We start from the raw sequence: 19,215 nt of genomic DNA, 5'->3' as shown, positions 1-19,215 counted from the left end.
ATAGCGACTGAATGAAAAATTTTTATGCTGAAAATTTGTAAAAAAATACAAGACATGTTAAAAAAGCCGCTGTGTTTTGTTCGCTGGTTCTTTTCTGAACCGGCGATCCTAGTTTCTAATTTAACAATCAATAAGAATATAGAATAAGGGATTTGAGTAAAGCCAGAAATTAATTTCTTGCTAGGGTCTTGACGGACACGAGTACCTCCCTAATATTAAACCATTAAATAACATCACATAGTAAAGTAGTTGTAACGCCAAAAGCGTTTTAAATAACGTAAATTTATCTAATATTCTTCTAAATAGAATCTGTTAATTCAAGGTAAATTCGATAAAAATTGGTTACCATTCTATGTTAATATAGTGACGAGATTGTATTTCTAAATAAAACGTCTTTGAAATCGAGACTAAAGAAACAATGCATCTGAAGCTTTGTACGATATTGTGAAACAAGTTGCAAGTTCATCGATAGTCCAGAACATTCTTAGAAGTAAAGAAGGAACAAACACGATGAAACAAATATAAAAAACAAACAGTGGTATCGTGGTAGCGTCTTTGTTCATTGTGCAGCTAATCAAACTTAACACGGTGTTTTTTAGGTTATTGAAATAGTCTCACATTCAAGTCATAATACGTATTCCTTTAAAATCAAGTCGAGTCTTTATTTAAAAAGTCAAAATATAACCACTTATTGTAGTAAACTTATATTAATTTAATTTGTTTCAGATGTCGCATAAAGTACTGGCCATTCTGGCCGTGTTGGCTGTTTCTTCAGCCGAAAAAGAACAAACGAGATGGTCCCGCCAAATCAGCTCATATACATCGGACATTAGCGATTGGGTTCCCCTGAGAGTCCCTACAGAAAGAAATGTACCTCAAATCAGAAGACAAGCAGTCGCTGAGCCCAGAATATTATCTGAGCCCTTTGCCGGATTTGTTAGACCAACTGGATTCAGTCAGGATACTTTTCCTTCCAGGACATTCTATAACTCTCCAACAAATCGACAGCTTTATCTTCAGTCAGTACCTTCCGCACCACAAAACTATCTTACGGATCAAGGCTTTAGCCAAGGTTTAAGATTTGGACTAACGCAACCGAATTTTCCTCTCAGCCAAGGCTTTATTACACCACAATTCAATTTTGACAATGTTCCCCATATAAAATCAAGACCACAAACGGTCTCAAATCCAATTAAATTTGAATCATCTCTTAAAACGACCCAAACTTTACAGTCTTCGAGCCCTCAAGCCTTAAAGAATTTTAACCAACCACAAAAACTTAAACCCGAACTTCCGAAATTCATAGATGGTTATCGTGCAGAAAACAGCAGTGATTTCAATGTTGTTAATAAACATACTCAAACGTCACAAAAGGTGAAATTTGATAACACAAACCTATCGAAAGAGTCACTCGGTGCGCCGAAAATGAAGGTTGAAAGGGAAGAAGTTCAATTACTGTATGTGCCTTTAGAGTCTCTCAATAGAGGTCAATTTAATTTTAGGAGTCCACTGACATCAGCACAACTCGTGAATACGGAACTTTACAATCAGAATCACAGATCGAATCCACTAATGCAAAATCTCGCGGGAGAATTTCATGGGCCTATAATGAAACCCTTAGAAACATATAATTCTCAAGATTTTTTAACGAATTTTAATAGTCAGTTACATGAAGTAAGTCCATTTTCTAAATTTACAACAATAACAACACCCTTCTCAACTACTGCATCTACAACTGTTAAGCCAAAAAAATTAAAACCACATCAACCACCTCTAGCAATTTTTCTTACTCAAGACGCAAAGAAAGAAGATCAAGTTAAAGTTGGAGATGTATTATACTCATTGAAAAATGCTAACACTATTCCAGTTTTGGATTCTGTTAATCCTTTGAACGCGCCAAAGGTATTTATTGGCCCTTCATCATTATCGCCACCTGATACTTACGTCAAATTCGAACTTCCATATCTGTCAAATATTGAGAATAGTGACAAAAAATTAAGACAACTTCCCTTCTTTGTTGCACCACTTAGTTACCATACGCCTCAAGGATTTGCTAAGATTCCATTTCCATCCCCACATGTGGGGTCCGTTGTTATAAATTCACTTATCAAGGATACATCGTCAACAAATAAAGCGATATCTGGAACTAATATTTATACCCATTCATATTCCGAACCAACATACAAACAAGAACAAAAATTAGTAACCCAAAAACCAAAAGTAAGTTACTATACGACCTCTTCTCCAAAAACAAATTCGCCTTCATATGAACAAAACTATTATTCAATCGAACCTCAATCAGTGAGTACCTTAAGGCCATTCAAGGAACCGGAAAATAGTGTTGGATCACAATCAACGCCTTTAAAAAGTGGATCTTATTTCTTAAGCAATATGCAGAATCAATATAATCCAACTCAATTTATTAACTTTCCACAAGATACAAGATTCAAGGCTCCTGAATCTTCCAAAACCTTAAACTTTTTTAAGCTAGATACTACAACTACATCAAGGACTACTACTGATACGTCAACTACTAAGCTACCGACAACCCACTCAAGTCAATTACTGGAGACTCACAATCCATATTCTATAAATCAAGCATTTCATTTTAGTACACCATTAGATTATCATAATTTCTTTGATGAATACAAAGAACCATATGCTACTATAGAAAATAACCAATCACCATCACCATCAACAATACCAATTACTCCTGCACCGCTTCAGACTACTAAGCAAGAAGAAATCGAGCAAACACAACAGCAATCGTATCAACCAACACCACAAACATTACCAGATTATTTACAAAATCAAACTCAAGAATTTAATCGCGAAGCAGAAAAACAACACCAAAAATATCCCGCTTTTAACACAAATGAATTTAATACTAAAATTGAATCATTTCCTCAAACCCAATACACTGATAACAACAATGCAGTTAATGTTAACGAAAATACCCAAACAATCCCAAAAGATGAATCAGAACATAATATAGAAAAATTGGAGTCTTCACAGCCAGAATATGAGAACTATACGAATGCCGCAATCATTCAGTCTCATTCTTTACCTAATTATATTCAATCGACAAAATCTTCCCCTAAATACAATAATAATAATAATAATAACTATAATTCTTACGATATACTATCTTCAACAACAAGCAGCACTTCTACTACAACAAGAAGATCACCCATTAGAACAAGAGGACGTCCCCGATATCCTTCAACAAAGTCTGAATCAAATGAATCATCTACTCGTGCTACAATAACAAGGAGGCCTATACGCGAAAGAAAACCACTACCTGCTAGAACAAGATATGAACCAAATAAAATCACATCTGAAAAACCAATGGGAAATCAATTTGAATCTAACGAAAGTACGACTAAATCAAGTAGAACACGAACCAGAGGAAGAGTTCATTATAAACCATCGGACACTGACGACATATATACAAAAAGAAATAAACAAAACAGTAAAGAACATGATTTAGCTTATCAAAGAGATGTACTGCATCAAAATTACCCTGTTACATTAATGGAAAGGACTAGCACTACCGATATAGAAGCCATTACTGAACCATCTGAAAAATCATTTTTTACGAATAAACTAGATATAATTAAAAATGAGGATACAGAAGACGCTTACAGTAATGATAAAATTTCCATAACAGAACCCATAAATAGAGATTTAAAAGACTTATCGCAGCAATATACGACAGCTGTTGATAGTGTAACCGACGTTCCATATGTACAAAAAGTACATGCTGATGAAGATGATATTTATCAATTAAAAAGCAGTAAAGCGCATGAGGGTGCTGAATTATCATATGATGACAGTTATTCTCTACCAACATCCCCTGAATATAAAATAGATAATCATGATAACTTGCCCACTAATCCAGCTAATCCTGTAACTGAACAAATCGCTCCAACCAACTCATTTGATGAAATTCAATCCAAGGAAAAGCAGGAGGAAACAACGTCAGCTGAAGGTGAAGAAAATACTAAAATTTCAAGCCAAGAAATAAGTAATGAGCAAGAACAAGAAGAGAATATTGTAGAAACGACACCATCGTATAATAGAGTAAGAATACGTCCAGGCGTTATAAGACAGTATCATCAATCTTCCTCATCGGACACTTCAAGATTAAGGAATGAGAGAAGGAAACCACTTCAAGCTATAACATATAGACCGGCATTTGATAAACGACGAACAACAATGAAAATTGAAGAAATTGAAGCAGATTTAAAAACAAAACAAATTCATATACGACCAGAGTTTCAAGACAACTATAAACAACCTATTTATAAGCCAGATACATCAACTGAATCGGTCGTTACATCTACTACACCGGAAACTTCCACAAAACGTGGTCAATTTCGTCGTAGACGGCCTAACTACGGAGTGACTTCTACCGAAGGAACTGTAACTAGAAGAACGTTTGAACTCAAAAATCGATTTAGGGGACGTCGACCTACAGAAAAACCAACCGAAAATCCCGATATCGAAACAGACGTATCAACAGTCAAAAATAATGTGCACAACAGATACAGTCACAGACCGAGATTGTCAGAAAGATATAATCAAAAAACGGAAACAGACGACCAAGCATCTGAAGATCAGGATTCAAATTATTCTATAAATAGACCCAAATATGCTGCGCCCGAATCAGACCGATGGTCTCCAAAAATATCAAAGGATTCATTCAAACCATTTAATCCTAATGATATAGCAGATGACATAAAAGTTGAACAAAGTACTAGCAAGTCTAAAAATGAAGAACTTGATATAATAACAGCAAGAAATGAATATGAAGACATACTTATTTCTGTAACACCTGCAACTAATAACAGAATTCAGAAAAAAATATCAGATATTCCACCTACTTTAGAAGCTTTAGTTGAACAAAGTAAAGTAACAAAAGTGGATTCCGACAGTATGTCTACATTTGAAAGCATGCTCGAAGAGGTAATGAAAAATTTGGAAGAACAAGATGAAAATGAATACACGGGCAATGTTATGAAACACAAGGGCGGGGAAATCGGAGAGATTCCTCCAGAAAGAATTATTTCTTCCGGAGAAAACTACTCTCTGACATCTACAACCCCGCTTCATGAAGAAATTACAACGACAACGCCGGATAACGTTTCTTCCCTTAATGTAACTGAGGTAATACATTAAAACACTTTTTTATTTTATCGAAGCAATTTATCTGTACCGTATTTGAAAATTATAATAAATATATATATTAAAGGCGATTTGAGGCTTTTTACTAAAATGAAATAGTAACAATAATGTTGTCTATCCCATATATGTAATTTTATTTTTATTTCAGGAGGTGCCAAGCAGAAATAATCGTCGTCGTGGTTTTTGGAAGAGGGTTAAGAAAGTTCGTCCAGTTAATGAAGAAATTGAAGTAGCTGAATCTCAATACTACTCGAGCGCAGTAAATCAACTGGGCCACCCAATTCCTAAAAAGTTAATAGAAAAACCAAGAAAAGATGTAAAGGCAACAACGTATAAGCCAAACTATCAGTTTCTCAAAGATTTTTTCGACATAGACGATGATCAGATTGATGTTATACCGAATATAGACATACCTAAGTTAACAAATAGCAATATAGAGACCAATGCGGAAATTTTAAAAGATAATTTACAATCTAATATCAAAAAAGACATAAAAAGTGATAGCTCAGCAGAATCAATAAATCCGGGAGACATGGACTTAGGTACAGGTTCACCAAATCCTACCTTAGATGACAGTGCTTATTACAGCGATCCTACGGAGCCATCGTCTATTGCTACGGCTAGTATTGATCGATCCGATGGTTTCAGTTTTATGGATTATTTATTCGGAGAAACATCTTCAGACATAGAATCTGTAAACAATGATACGACAAAATCTATCAAAGAAACTGCAATGACGACAACGCCAAAGATTAAATATGCCTCAACAGAAACTGAGACCACTAAAGTTAAAGCAACAACTGAAAGTACTTACATCCCTGACGAAATAACTGCTGAAATAATCAATGACGGCAATGAAGAGGTAACAGAATCAGTTGCAAGCATTGAAACTAGAACAACTAGTAATTTAAATTCAGAAGTAGTAACAGAAAAATCTGTTGTAAATATTGAAACTTCATCAATGTCCAGCTTTATGGATCCAAATAGTGTTGTCAGTACGTCTATGTCTACAGAAATATCTCACGAAACTGAGATTTGTTTCAGGGGCAAATGTATTAAAACCAACAAAAATTTATTATAAAATGAACTAAAGTGGTGCTAACAATGTGTTCAAAATCCTTAGTGTAACAAGTGACTATTTAATAGAACAATTCCACTAGGTGTTAGCTTCTTTAACTATCTTGATATTTCTTTATATTTATTGTACTATTTATAACCCTGAAATAGTGAAATCATGTAAATATAATTAAATGTCTCTTTACTTGATTTCGCCTTTTCTCACATTCATTGTGATCATAAAGGTAAATAGATTTGTATAAAGACTAAGAAATATATATAAGAGAAACTAATGATACTCTGTGATATGAAGAAAGTTGTACCTTGTTATTTTTCTTTGTCTTTATTACTAAACAATTTATTTTTGTGGTTATCATATATGTAGATAATAAAGTACCTTTAAGTTAAGTGGCCACATATTTTGAAAATATTATATTGTAAAACCCTATATGAATTAAGAATAGAAATAGGTTTTTTACTTACTTTCTGTAAAATAAACATTTCGACTGAAAATATTTTTAATCAATATTGTAAGACTTTTTTATATTCACAATGTTTATTACAACTGTGACATTTATACTGAACATATTTATATAAAAGAGCTGTAATCTTTGCTTATAGTAAAAAATACCCAAAGCATATATTTTTTCCTATCCAATATCATTAGTATATATTTTTTTAAATGTTTGATTTGAACAATACAAATAATATACAGATTATTTTAGAAAAAAAAAAAACTTTTTAATTATTTTAACATATTCTCTCTGTTTTTAATATTAAAGGTTGCTTACATCCTAACTCTGTACCCACCCAAAGTCTAAATATATGAACATAGAGTGGATATGTGTACCATTTCTAATTTGTAATTTATAAATAATAAAAACTAAATAAAACAACTTTCTTTCATTAAATATTTTTATAAATTTACTTAACTTTGCACTATAACATTAATTCATACAAGTAATCAACTCATATGGATTTAACTAAAACACATCAATTATTTTCATAAGGCAAAATCATTACTTGGTATATTTTTTGCAACAAATGTACCAAATAACTGAGATTTAAGAAAATAATGACTGAAATAATTCTATTAAATTGAAAAGGTTCTTATAGTCTTGAGTTCATAAAATACAAATAACATTTTCAATATTTTAACTGTATTTTGTTTTGGTTATATTTAACAAATAATAGAATACAATAGTTCATATTTCATGATAAATTATTATATACTAGAGAAATCTTAGAGCCCTTTGTCACATCATGCAAAACTTTCACTTAATTTCCAGTTAGATACATTTTAATAAAATAATGTTCAGGACAGATTTTACATGAAATTTAACAGGTTACAGGGAAAGAACCACATATAAATTGATAAACAGGAAATAGAAGTGTAAAAGCATTAATTCATTTTCTTACTGTAATACTTAAAAGTGTAAATTTTAAAAGTTTAATATTATTTTAGAAGCTAAAATATAATAATTCAAAGACTTGACATATTTATGGATGTCGCAACTATTCTTATTTGTAGTTTAATCCTTACAAACTTGAAATTTACTAGTGAAATAATTACTTGTAAGTATTTTTTTTATTTACTGATCTAAGATCAATCATTGAAAGACATATCAGAAAGTCATTAGAACATTCAAACCATACAATGTGTCAATTCAAGATATTAATCTAAAACTTGACAGTCATCGTCATCAACAAAGCCACCATTGAGAGCATCATTTAAAATCTTACTTCTATTTTCTTTTAATTCACCATTAATGAACATTCTTCTTTCCAATTTCTGTCTAAGTTGTGATGATTTCTCAGCAGATGGCCGTTCAGCGATACCTTTAGTAAATGTATAGATCACTGTGGAACAATCGCTTTCTATGAATGCTAAGTTTACACTTGCTCCAGTTTCTACAGTACACAAATTCTCTTGTAGTACACTTATTGTATCAATAGATACGTCCACACTTGTCGGTACTGGCACATAAATGTTTAGTTTTTCATTTTTAATTGATCTCGCGACGACATAAAGTGTATCTATATCTTTGTTATAACAGTATTCTGTGTCATACATAAGCTTTTCATCGACTAAATATATATATAAATGATAGGCCAACGCTATTTTCTTATCACACTTGCATCCCAATTTTTTCATATCTTCTTTTATTTTTACTTCAACGTCCATCGTAGATTTTTTAATTTGCTTTAAAAATTCTTTTAATGATTTTCAGTTTAATTTGCCTCTTTTTAATAATACATATTTGCGAATTTGATTTTTTTATTAAATTTTTCATAACATAATTAAAAAGCCCAACAAAGATAACAAGGTGGTAAATTGGAATAAAATTGATAATGTCAAGTGTCATATTTTGACAATTCCAATATATAAAACAGATAAGTAATACCAAATTATCTATTGGAAATCCTAAACTCCTATTTACAATAACTGATAAACTAAATTTTATGCAAATATATAATTACATAGTATAACGATCGGTCGATTTTATTTTCTTTGGTTGTCGTAGTTAAGAAAATTGTTATACTGCAAAGTTAGGGAAGTACTTCTTACTTTTTAAGTTATACAGTTATACATTTCCGTCCACCTAAATCTATTGAAACGTTAAATCTGAATTGTATGAATTTTGAATACAAACCGAAACTTCGTTTTAAGAAACATCTAAAATAAGTACTTGCATTATTTTAAAATCAATTTCTAGTTATTAGTTATCTGAAATAAAAAAATTACTTTAATTATTGATCGTGTATTAAATACAATAATTACTTTTAAAAGTTGAATATGTACGGCATACAGGTTTTAAGTAAAAATAACTAACTGACAATTATTAAAATTATTAGCTAATGGCATTTTCGTGTAAGATAAGCTTCATACTTGATTTCATATAAATGTTACTAGTAATATTAATAAATAAAGCAGCGTAAACTTTAGGATTAACTCTTAATAAATACAATAAAATCTTTAGAACGCCATCTGTCTATACAAAACACAAATACGAACTGCGAAATATATACATATTTCACCGTGTATGTTCTTTTGCACGTTATGTGGTATGGGTTTCTTCCGATAGATGCCGCTGTCAGTATAAAATATTAATATAAAACCAACACTTATTTTATTATAATAATAATTGTTATGTTTTCATCGACGACATGTATGTAAATAATATATTTTTACTGACAAGGCAAATTTATAAAACTTGATTAGTAAAAGTATTTATTGAAAAAGGTTTATGTAAAAAAGTTGTGCATTGGCTTAAATACATAATAATTAGTAATTTATATAATCATAAATAATATGTGTTAGTAAATAATTTACAAAAATTGTAACAAATATAATAAAAGTATTGTTAAAAAAATTGTGTTTTGTGTTGCATATGAAAGAGTATTTCAACCATTCTGCTATATGTCAGGATGGCCGAGCGGTCTAAGGCGCCAGACTCAAGGGTATCCTTGCCTACTTAGTAGGTATTCGAGCTATTCTGGTCCTCTCTGAGGGCGTGGGTTCGAATCCCACTTCTGACAAATATTTTTTTGTGTATAATTTTTATATTTTATTGACATATATTTTTTCCATCTCTACTAATTATGATTTCAATAATAATATTGCAGTTTAAATTGTACCATGCTAGCAAAATAAAAATGTTTAGAACATTTTGCTATATTCATATCATATCAAATACACAGTTATAAGTTATAATCCCAGTTATAAGAAAAAAACGACAAATAAAATTAAAAAAAAACTTTCCCGTACCGGGAATCGAACCCGAGCCTCCTGGGTGAAAGCCAGGTATCCTAGCCACTAGACCATACGGGATATACTAATAATTTCGAAATAGCTTAATATGTTATATTATTAACGTTGTATCTTTTACTTGATTGAAATTATTTTTGATATTAAATATTTTATTTTTTAATTATATATTTAATTGACAAAAATATTTGATGTTAAATATTTTTGTCAATCGTCAGCTCAATCATAGATAATTTATTTATATATTAACGGGGTTTCTCGTCTACTCTAATGTAAATGTAAAGTTTTTTTCATTCCAGATATCTCCATACTATAAAATGTATATGTTGTCAAATAATACGTAACGAGGTAGTCATTTCGTCGAAGTGTTCAGCGTCTTTTTTATGTTTTTTACCACCAAGACAATACACTAGAACTCGTGGATGAGCTGCCTAGTACAAATAAAGCACTAGTAATTCCTACCTCGCAGAACCACTCTGTGGTACAAGCACAAACAGTCGATTTTTCCGAACCGATATGACTTAAGACCAGCCCATGGACTAAGGTCGCAGCGAACGTCAATCCCCAGTATGGCGATTTTGCTTTGCATCACCAGCAGAGTGTCACAGAGGGAGGGAAGAGGGGAAACTTTGAGTTTGTTCCTTATACAAAATCATTTATGTTTTTTAAATACCTACATAACATTACATAATGTGTATTGAGAAGCCGAAGTTAATATTTTAATCTCTTCACATATCTGTCTTAGAGATTCTTTAGCCCCTAGGTTATAGATGTAATGGTTGAGTACTCTTTTAAGAGACGAACAATTACTCCTTATTTGTTAAAAAGTTAATCATTAAATTAAAAATTCAATTGTAAAACTATTATCTGGATTTATAAAAAACAACAGATCATTGTGATATCATAAAACGGCAAGTTCCGTTAACACCGTTACTTTTTTTTAAAGATGTTTTGCTTAGTAATTTTACGTTCTAAATTAACAAAATGATTGCTAAATATAAACTTACAATTTATAAGTTACAATGGTTATTTTTATTTATGAATTTCTGTAACATCAAAAGAAATAGTTTTCAATTATACTCTCAGCCGGCAAACTTTGTTTGCAGTTTTAAAATGTTTTTATTATTAGTTTTATATTCTAAAATTCTAAGCAGTGTTTAAATAACTCTTAAAAATTGTTTCATAATTTAATAAATTAAAATTGGATTGCAATAACATTTTTAACTTTAATTTCATTATTTTAAAAGTGAGTGTATTAACACATTTTATTAATTTCGTTAAGGATAAAAAGGGTGAGGTTAGCTATGCTGACCACACCGTGTCTAAAGATTCGGTTGGAGATCCTAATCCGTTATATATGTATATTTTTTATTTCTTTGCGGTACGGGCCCCTCTGCGGGTGAAGGCCTCCTCCATCTTCTTCATACTTTCCCTGTGAACTGCTACCTTCCGCCAGTCGCTTTCCTGCTATTTCCGCGCTGTCATCAGCCCATCTTCTCCTCGGTTTGCCTACTCTTCTTTTCCGTTGTGGGCCTTACCACTCTGTAATTTTAACTGTCCACTTACCGTCTTTATATCGTGGTACGTGGCCAGCCCATTGCCATTTTAATTTTAGAGCTTGCGTAAGGGCATCGGTTATTTTGGTTTTTTGTCTAATGACTTCACTTCTAATTTTGTGTATTTTTCTTATATTCAGTATACTTCTCTCCAAGGCTCTGTGTTCGATTTTTTGTTTCGCTCTTGTCGTAATAACCCAAGTTTGGCAACCGTACAGAAGGCAGGGCAGTAAGCAGGCATCTATTACAGTTTTCTTTATGTTTATCGTGTATTCTCCTTTTAATATTTCTTTAAGTGACCAGAATTTCTTCCACGTTATATTTGATCTTATTGTGACTTCGTCTTCGTTGTTGGTTTTGTTAAATGAGACTTGTTTGCCTAAGTAGATCTAGCTGTCGACATATTATATTGTATTTGAGTTTACGTTAATAGGCGTTTTATTGCTATTTGTCATAATTTTAGTTTTAGTTCATTCATACAAACGAATAGAAGGTACTACAAACGAAATTAACGCTACTACAAACGAAAAGAGGTTACTACAAACGAAATCCCAGTAAAATTTGTGATATTGTATTTCCATGCCTTTTTATAAGAAATCCGACTCCATATAGATGCCTTTTGTCTCTCCTATTAGGAAGTAAGGAAAGTTTTTCTTAACATTGCCTTTTTTTAATATATTTCAAATAAAAACTAAATTATAAATTTAAATTTAACTTAACCTTTTAGTAATAATAACATTAAAATTGTTTTGTTTCAGTTTCCTGGCCGTTGTGCTCATAGACACGGTCAAATATTATAATATTTTATTATTATATTTATATCTTTATATTTTAAAATATTATAATATTTGTAAGAGTTTTCTATATTAATGATATGGTATGTTTTTTATCAACAATGATATTTTTATAATAATTTCTACTAGAAGGCAGACAAAGAACAATTATTCAATCCTGTAATCCCGTAACAGCCTGTGAATCTCCCACTGCTGGGCTAAAGGCCTCCTCTCCTCTTTTTGAGGAGAAGGTTTGGAGCTTATTCCACCAGGCTGCTCCAATGCGGGTTGGTGGAATACACATGTGGCAGAATTTCAGTGAAATTAAACACATGCAGGTTTCCTCACGATGTTTTCCTTCACCGTAAAGCACGAGATGAATTTAATCACAAATTAAGCACATGAAAATTCAGTGGTGCTTGCCCGGGTTTGAAGTAATTAAATTATTCAACTTAATAGTAAATTCTCAGCCACCCACATGCTCAAACCACATTTTCATAAATAAAATTAATAACTTCTTAAAACAAAGATAATATTTCGAAAGAAAAATAATATGAACTCTAAATATCTTTGAGAATTCTAAAATATGGGAAAATTTAATACAAAATTGATCTTCAAATACTAAACTTACTGAATATGAACATCAAGATTGTGTTGTACTGTATGGTTTATTTGTTTACGTAATTCAATATTATATGAGTTGTATGCTCGCTGGCTTTAAATAAACAAATTAATATATATAAATGATAAAACAATAATTCTAAAAAATTCTAAAAACAAAAAAAAAAATCTAAAAAATGAAAAAAATAATAATAATAATAGCTGCGCCCAGTGCTGGTACTTCTCGTGTGCGAAATAAATGGTCTCAGGATATGTACCGCTTTATATGGCACACATATTTACTAATTACTAAATGCGAAACAAATGAAAAATTATTTACAACTATTGCACGAGCAGTTTAATCAGAAATTCCCCAATATGCAAGTATCGCGACAACGTGTAGGAGATCAACGACGTGCTATTCTCAGGCGCAAATTACTACCTCAGAACGTTTTAGATGAGATAAAAAAACAGTCATACTGAACACCACACGTCTTACACGAAAGTTCCTCACATCACCATTGTCAATTTAATATTTAACAAACCTATTACGCTTGGTCATGGCCCGCGTGATAGTTAAGTTACCCCTGTTAAAAGGGAGATATAAAAAAAGATACAAAATAATAATAATAAAATAAAATGATGAACAGATTTCATTAAATATGCCGCATCCATACTTTTGTATTCCTGAGGTGACACGGCGGGCGATATGTTTAACAAGCTCGTCGATCGTCGATCGAGAAGAAAAAATTTCTGCATCTACCTTCTTTGTAACGCTGTACGAATTTTTGTAACACTGTACGCTTAGATTTTTATATTATTTTGTAACTTTCTCATGTAAGTGAATTTCTGTAATTCTTTATGAGAAATAAATTCTTTAAACTTAATATAATCGCCATAGCATTAATTACAATAGATAGGCGTAATGTAAGGCGGGAATGACCTGTTGAAAGAGACGTTTTAACCCGAGTAGGTACCAACCACTCATATTCTATTGTTGAGTGCTGATTCTGCTCGGCGGAGACGATGACGGCGTCGTCTCGGCCCTCCCACAGCCCAGACACCCGGGGCTTAAAAGATAGGGCGCGACCCTGGTGCCGTGGATGCGTGAGGTGGGGGGCTCGAGTGTCCTATTTCAGACGGCCCTGAGGAGGAAGGCAGCCGGGATGGCCTCTCGCTGCCGTACGCACTAGCGAGGAGTGCGGGGGTGTGAGATTACCTTCGCCCCCTGAGGAGTTCTGCCGAGCCACGAGCGGAGCAAAGCACGGAAGAGGCTGCGGATGCATTATATCAACACGATCCCGCAGCCTCTCCGATCCGTGCTGAGGACGGCCATCGCAGTGCTTTTAGTGGGTAAGAATCCCACATAACCCGGTTCCAGCCCCATGGGATCCGGGTACCTTTCTGAAGGTTTCCACTGCGAGAAAAAAAATGGCACAAGAATTATAACAACTTAATTCCCAAGGTTGGTGGCGCGTTGGTGACGTAAGAGATGGTTAATAATTCTTGGAATACCAATTTCTATGGCCGGTGGTGACCACTTACAATCAGCTGGCCGACTGCCAATCTGCCTACCTAATATAATAAAAAATTAAATATCAAATAATTAATTAGGATTAATATTTAAGTCACAACATATTATTTAAGCAAGCTAAAGGCCATTAGAATATGGTTACTACATTAAAAAAACGATTCGTTTGGCTTACGAATAGTAGAATAGTCTACGATGCGTAATTCATAAGATACCATCAAGCACAAGATTAAAATATAAATACAAAATAAGTCCATGAAAATTCAGTAATGCTTGCCCGGGTTTGAACCCACGGTCATCGGTTAAGATTCACGCGTTGTAGCCACTGGGCTATCTCCGCTTTTTAACTAATGAATTACTATAACTAACAAATCACTATAAAACTTGCATAAAAAGATAGAAAAAAAAAACCTTGATGTTCAATCTGCAAGTCCAAGCTTTATAACGATAATAATTATATGTACAAAATAATTTCAAAAGCAAACATTCTACAAGCTACGCTCGTAATACATAAAAAAAATATCTTTTGGATGGAAGGCTTGAAGCCTCCCGAGGCATAAGAAATGTATACTCTCATTTACAATACAGCCTTCGTAATAATCCGGACCACATTTCAGTGTTCTTTTTTACATTCACAGAAATATTTTATTGGGTGACATATTGTGTATGATGTTCTTTGTTTTGTTTTAAGTTTAAAAAAAGAACGTTAATCGAATTAGAATTGGGTATATGTGCCAAGTTTTTATATTTTTTTGTATCTGAGCCTATCTACACTTATAATATCATTTGTCTCGACTATCAAAGTATAACTAAAACTAGTGAGTCTAGACAGCTGTAATTTCAAATATATGTTTCTTTTATGACGTCCGCTCAAAAATGCTATTTCGGATATTTCAACTTTGAGAAGGTAATAGGAGGTTTTAATTTCATAATGCGGTGCTGGACTGAGAACCTCAGACCCTGGATCTGACATTATAGGTTCAAAAAATGTAGCTTGCATATTCTTCTATATGGCATCCCATTCTCCTAACTTCAGAAAGGCCTAATATATCACAACTTATATTTTCTAGTGCATTTGTGAGTTCTAAGTATCGTTTCGTTGTTGCTAGGGATCTGACATTATAGGTTCCGATTTTTAAAAGGCTCTTTATATTCTTTGTTTCGGTTGGTTACATGGTTTTGTGGTTTTGCTAGAGGGTTGTGGTCGTATTCTTCCACGGTGACCAGCCGGCTTGGAAGATGTTTTGTGTGTTTTAGTTGGTTCGTCTTCTGTGCTTTTGTGAATTTTCGGGAGGGGCTGGGGTGTTTGTTGCTATGCGTTTTTTTAAGTTGTCTTGTATGTTTGTGTTGTTTTTTGCTTTTTAGGAATATCCCGGTTTTACAGCGCTTTCGGACAAACTAGAAGAGCTTTGCTTTGTGTGGGTAGCTAGAGTTTTATTCTTTTTGTTTACATGGGGTCTCTGTTCGGTGTAATTATTTGTGGCATTTTCTGGCGAGTTTGACATATTTCTTTTTTTGTTTATTGTTTGTAATCGTATTGTTTGGTATGACAAGCTTGTCATATCTGATTATTCCCTTTTCTCTTTCAGCTTTTATTTGTTCTTGTAGCTCTTTTCTAGTTTGCTGAACGGATAGGGGGTAATCCTCTTTCACGTAATATGGTGTGTCTTTTAAGGTTCCTTTATGTTTGAGGATACTAATCTTTCTGCCAAGAGTTGCAAAGGTAGCAACTACTGGTCGTGGTTTGTCAGTCTTTTTTCCGATTCTTATGATGGCTATTTTAATCGAAAAGTGTTTATTTACGAAATTTACCATGATGTTTTCTAGATTAGAATAGGATTTTTCATCTTCTTGTAACCCAAAAAATACAAGATTACATTGCCTTGCTTGTTTTTCAAGATAATACATTCTCTTTTCTTGACTTTCCACCCTTAACTTAAGGTTTTCATGTTTTTCTTCCATAATTGTTATTATTTCATCTAAAATTTTTTTTATGTGCGTTGTTACCCTTTCAGTGACTTCTTTGCCATTTTTATGTATCAATTTTCATAGTCTTTTAGTTCTTCCATAGTCTTTTAGAATAAAAAATAATAATTCAATAAAAAAAAATCAATTTCACGCCCTCTATTGTCGAGTTCTTAGGTCTATGGAACTAATGTCGATCGAGTCGATCTATACACAGTCGAGGTACTACAGCTATTGCCCGGTAGATGGAGCTGCAAAGAGTTCTCGATCTATCTATTAGCTAGTACAGCCTCCCTCCAATGGAAGGCGCTAGTATACACTTTGATTCACGGGAACCTTCCTCTATTGTCCGAACTCAAACTTTTACCGGCCGCGGCGACAGCGTGTTGTTTGCGTTTAATTGCTTTATCTATTTAACGCAGAATCCAACAACAAAGAGTAAACAGCTACGCGCTCCAATTACAGAACACATACAAAACACGAAAGCACTTGGAACAGCAGCAAAATCGTATCATTTTTTTGTCTATTTTAAACTGCAGTCAGTTTAAGAAAGTATCTGATCGAAGTTTTCCAGTTTTTTCACGCAATAAACACTTAGCCGCGAAAGCCAACCTTGAATCAACGTCTGCTACGTACAAAAACTTAACACTACACAAATCGTTCTGCAAAATGATGTTCGTCGCGATTATTTCGAATTCGTAAAGCGAGACAGGCACACGACAACCACTCGCGACAGCGTCACCCCGCACACTACCCTTTATCGAAATCGATAACAATATTCGAAATTTTTACCTATGAATACAACTTGTTGATGAAGAAACGAATATCATTCTTCTTTATACCCATTATTTACATTTTAATGTGGGGCTCACAGTATAATACGTGGGGCCATTGCAACTTAGCATCGACAGTAAGGTCAAGAAATGCAGTTGATTCAACTGTTAAAGGTAAATTACGCATAAAGTATGTTATCATCGTAAAATGTAAACTTCGATTCCGCAATACACGAACGTACCGCGTTTATTTTTTCGCATTTTAAAGATATCATATTATCGTTCTGTTATAGTTCAAATGCAATAATCGAATGAAATCACTCGGATATCGTTATCGTGTTCGATTCTAGTGTTATCTTAAAATATTTCATCGAGCACACACAGTATATACGATTTTTAACGACTCTCACAGTTTTTAAAATATACTATTAATTGGTAATCTCTCATACCATTTTTTGTTTTTTTTTTTGTACACCGCTTAGTTTTAGTAACGCATGATGTATTTATTTATTTATTTATTTATTTATTTGGTAATCCAACAGTTTTTATACATAAGTTGATATATTGACTATTATATAACATATAATTAAAACCAAAATAGGATTACACAGGTAACTTAAACATATTAATAACTAGAAGACGGTAGTAAAAGTAAAACTGTTTATGGGTGGGAATCCAATATGTGCGTGTATGTGTGTGAGTGTGAGTGTGTGTGATATATAATCTGTCTATCACTCCATCCATACAAAATAGCACATAACCACATTAACCTTAGTTAACCTATTACTTATTGTCCGATTTATTTTAGATGGGTCGAACTCTGGGACAACATTAGAACTTAAAAAGTGTTCCTTACTGTAACTACCATTTATATTCTGAATAATATCGGTAAATTTTGAAATTAACTCACTCGGTGAATCCATCCACCTTCCACGAGTTCGAGATCAATTTCATGTTGCTGGTCTCCGTGAATGATGTCACTCCCTGCCGACATTACACGTTCTTTGACCGCTACAAAGGTCTCGGTCCCGGCTCCGGCAGCGACTTCAACTTCGATTTCTCCCGTTTATCTTCTTTGTCGATTGCGGCGCAGTGGCGTGCAAACGGTTCTGCTACAGGCCACCCTGCTTCGATGTATTTTGGTAATGCTTAACCCTGGAGATCTTGACTGATAATTTTGTTCCATTGAATCGTTCATTATTCTTACTGAAATATTTAAAAATATTTGGATATAATTTGTTGCATAACACGATAAAAGGTACGTAACAGATTTGCGCGTGAAGAGCGATCCCAATTCTAAATTTATTAGCATCTACTATTCTTTTTTTAAAATAAAACAAGACGATACGAACATAACAACACTTATCGCAGCAAGTACAAGAGTGGCTTAGTTGAAAACAATATCCTTACCTCGTTTGGAGCTCTGCGGCGCGTTGATACTCTCAAGATTGCTTAAGCAAGTTGGTCAAGCAATGGGAATACCTGCAACTCAAATTTATGCTTGGACAGATTCTACCATTGTCCTGTCGTGGTTATTTGGAGATCCAAACAATTGGAAGGTGTTTGTGGCAAACAGAGTTGTTGAGATTACAAGCAATGTATCCTGCAGTGCATTTAAAAAAGGTGGCAGGTTCGGGATGGATGCGGACTGCCCAAGATCGGGATGGTTGGCGTTCTATGGGGGAGGCTTTCGTCCAGCAGTGGACGGCAAAAAATCCTGCAGTCAGTGGCATCACGTCCAAACTCAAGATAATCCAGCTGATGTTGGTTCCAGAGGGATGTTAGTAGAAAATCTGAAAAAGTGTGAATTATGGTGGCATGGGCCAGACTGGTTACAACAATCGAAGATGCAGTTCACTAAGCCAAACATTATGCAAACAGAGGTTGAAAGGAAAAATAATAAAATACAAAATTTAAAATTAACTTACAACAAAAATGAACAAGAGAAGAAACTACTTACACAATTTGAAGAATTTGATCCACTATTAGAGCTACTTAGACCAAC

The 19,215-nt window shown here is 33.3% G+C and overlaps 2 protein-coding genes and 2 non-coding genes across 4 annotated transcripts in view; 2 read left to right on the top strand and 2 right to left on the bottom strand.

Annotated features, from left to right (window-relative positions):
• LOC126777613 (uncharacterized) overlaps positions 1-6,807 on the top strand; it is a 31,958-nt gene extending 25,151 nt beyond the window's left edge. The window contains exons 2-3 of the mRNA XM_050500689.1: positions 727-5,169; positions 5,336-6,807. Of these exons, the coding sequence (XP_050356646.1) occupies positions 727-5,169; positions 5,336-6,268 (5,376 nt within the window). The 3' untranslated portion in view covers positions 6,269-6,807. The remainder of the gene's footprint in view (positions 1-726; positions 5,170-5,335) is intronic.
• Positions 6,808-7,320: 513 nt separating this feature from the next.
• LOC126777726 (uncharacterized) lies at positions 7,321-8,566 on the bottom strand. The gene has a single exon (XM_050500876.1). The coding sequence runs from the start codon at positions 8,426-8,428 to the stop codon at positions 7,919-7,921; it is 510 nt and encodes a 169-aa protein (XP_050356833.1). The 5' UTR covers positions 8,429-8,566; the 3' UTR covers positions 7,321-7,918.
• Positions 8,567-9,666: 1,100 nt separating this feature from the next.
• On the top strand, positions 9,667-9,783 carry Trnal-caa (transfer RNA leucine (anticodon CAA)). Its single transcript has 2 exons — positions 9,667-9,704; positions 9,739-9,783. It is a non-coding gene; the product is annotated as a tRNA-Leu (tRNA).
• A 220-nt stretch (positions 9,784-10,003) lies between these two features.
• Positions 10,004-10,075, bottom strand: Trnae-uuc (transfer RNA glutamic acid (anticodon UUC)). Its single transcript has one exon. It is a non-coding gene; the product is annotated as a tRNA-Glu (tRNA).
• Positions 10,076-19,215: the final 9,140 nt, after the last annotated feature.

This window comes from Nymphalis io, chromosome 23 (genome assembly GCF_905147045.1).
Source record: "Nymphalis io chromosome 23, ilAglIoxx1.1, whole genome shotgun sequence".
Classification (NCBI taxonomy): domain Eukaryota; kingdom Metazoa; phylum Arthropoda; class Insecta; order Lepidoptera; family Nymphalidae; genus Nymphalis; species Nymphalis io.
Note: the sequence above shows the minus strand (reverse complement) of the source record. Positions and strands in the feature narration are given on the sequence as shown.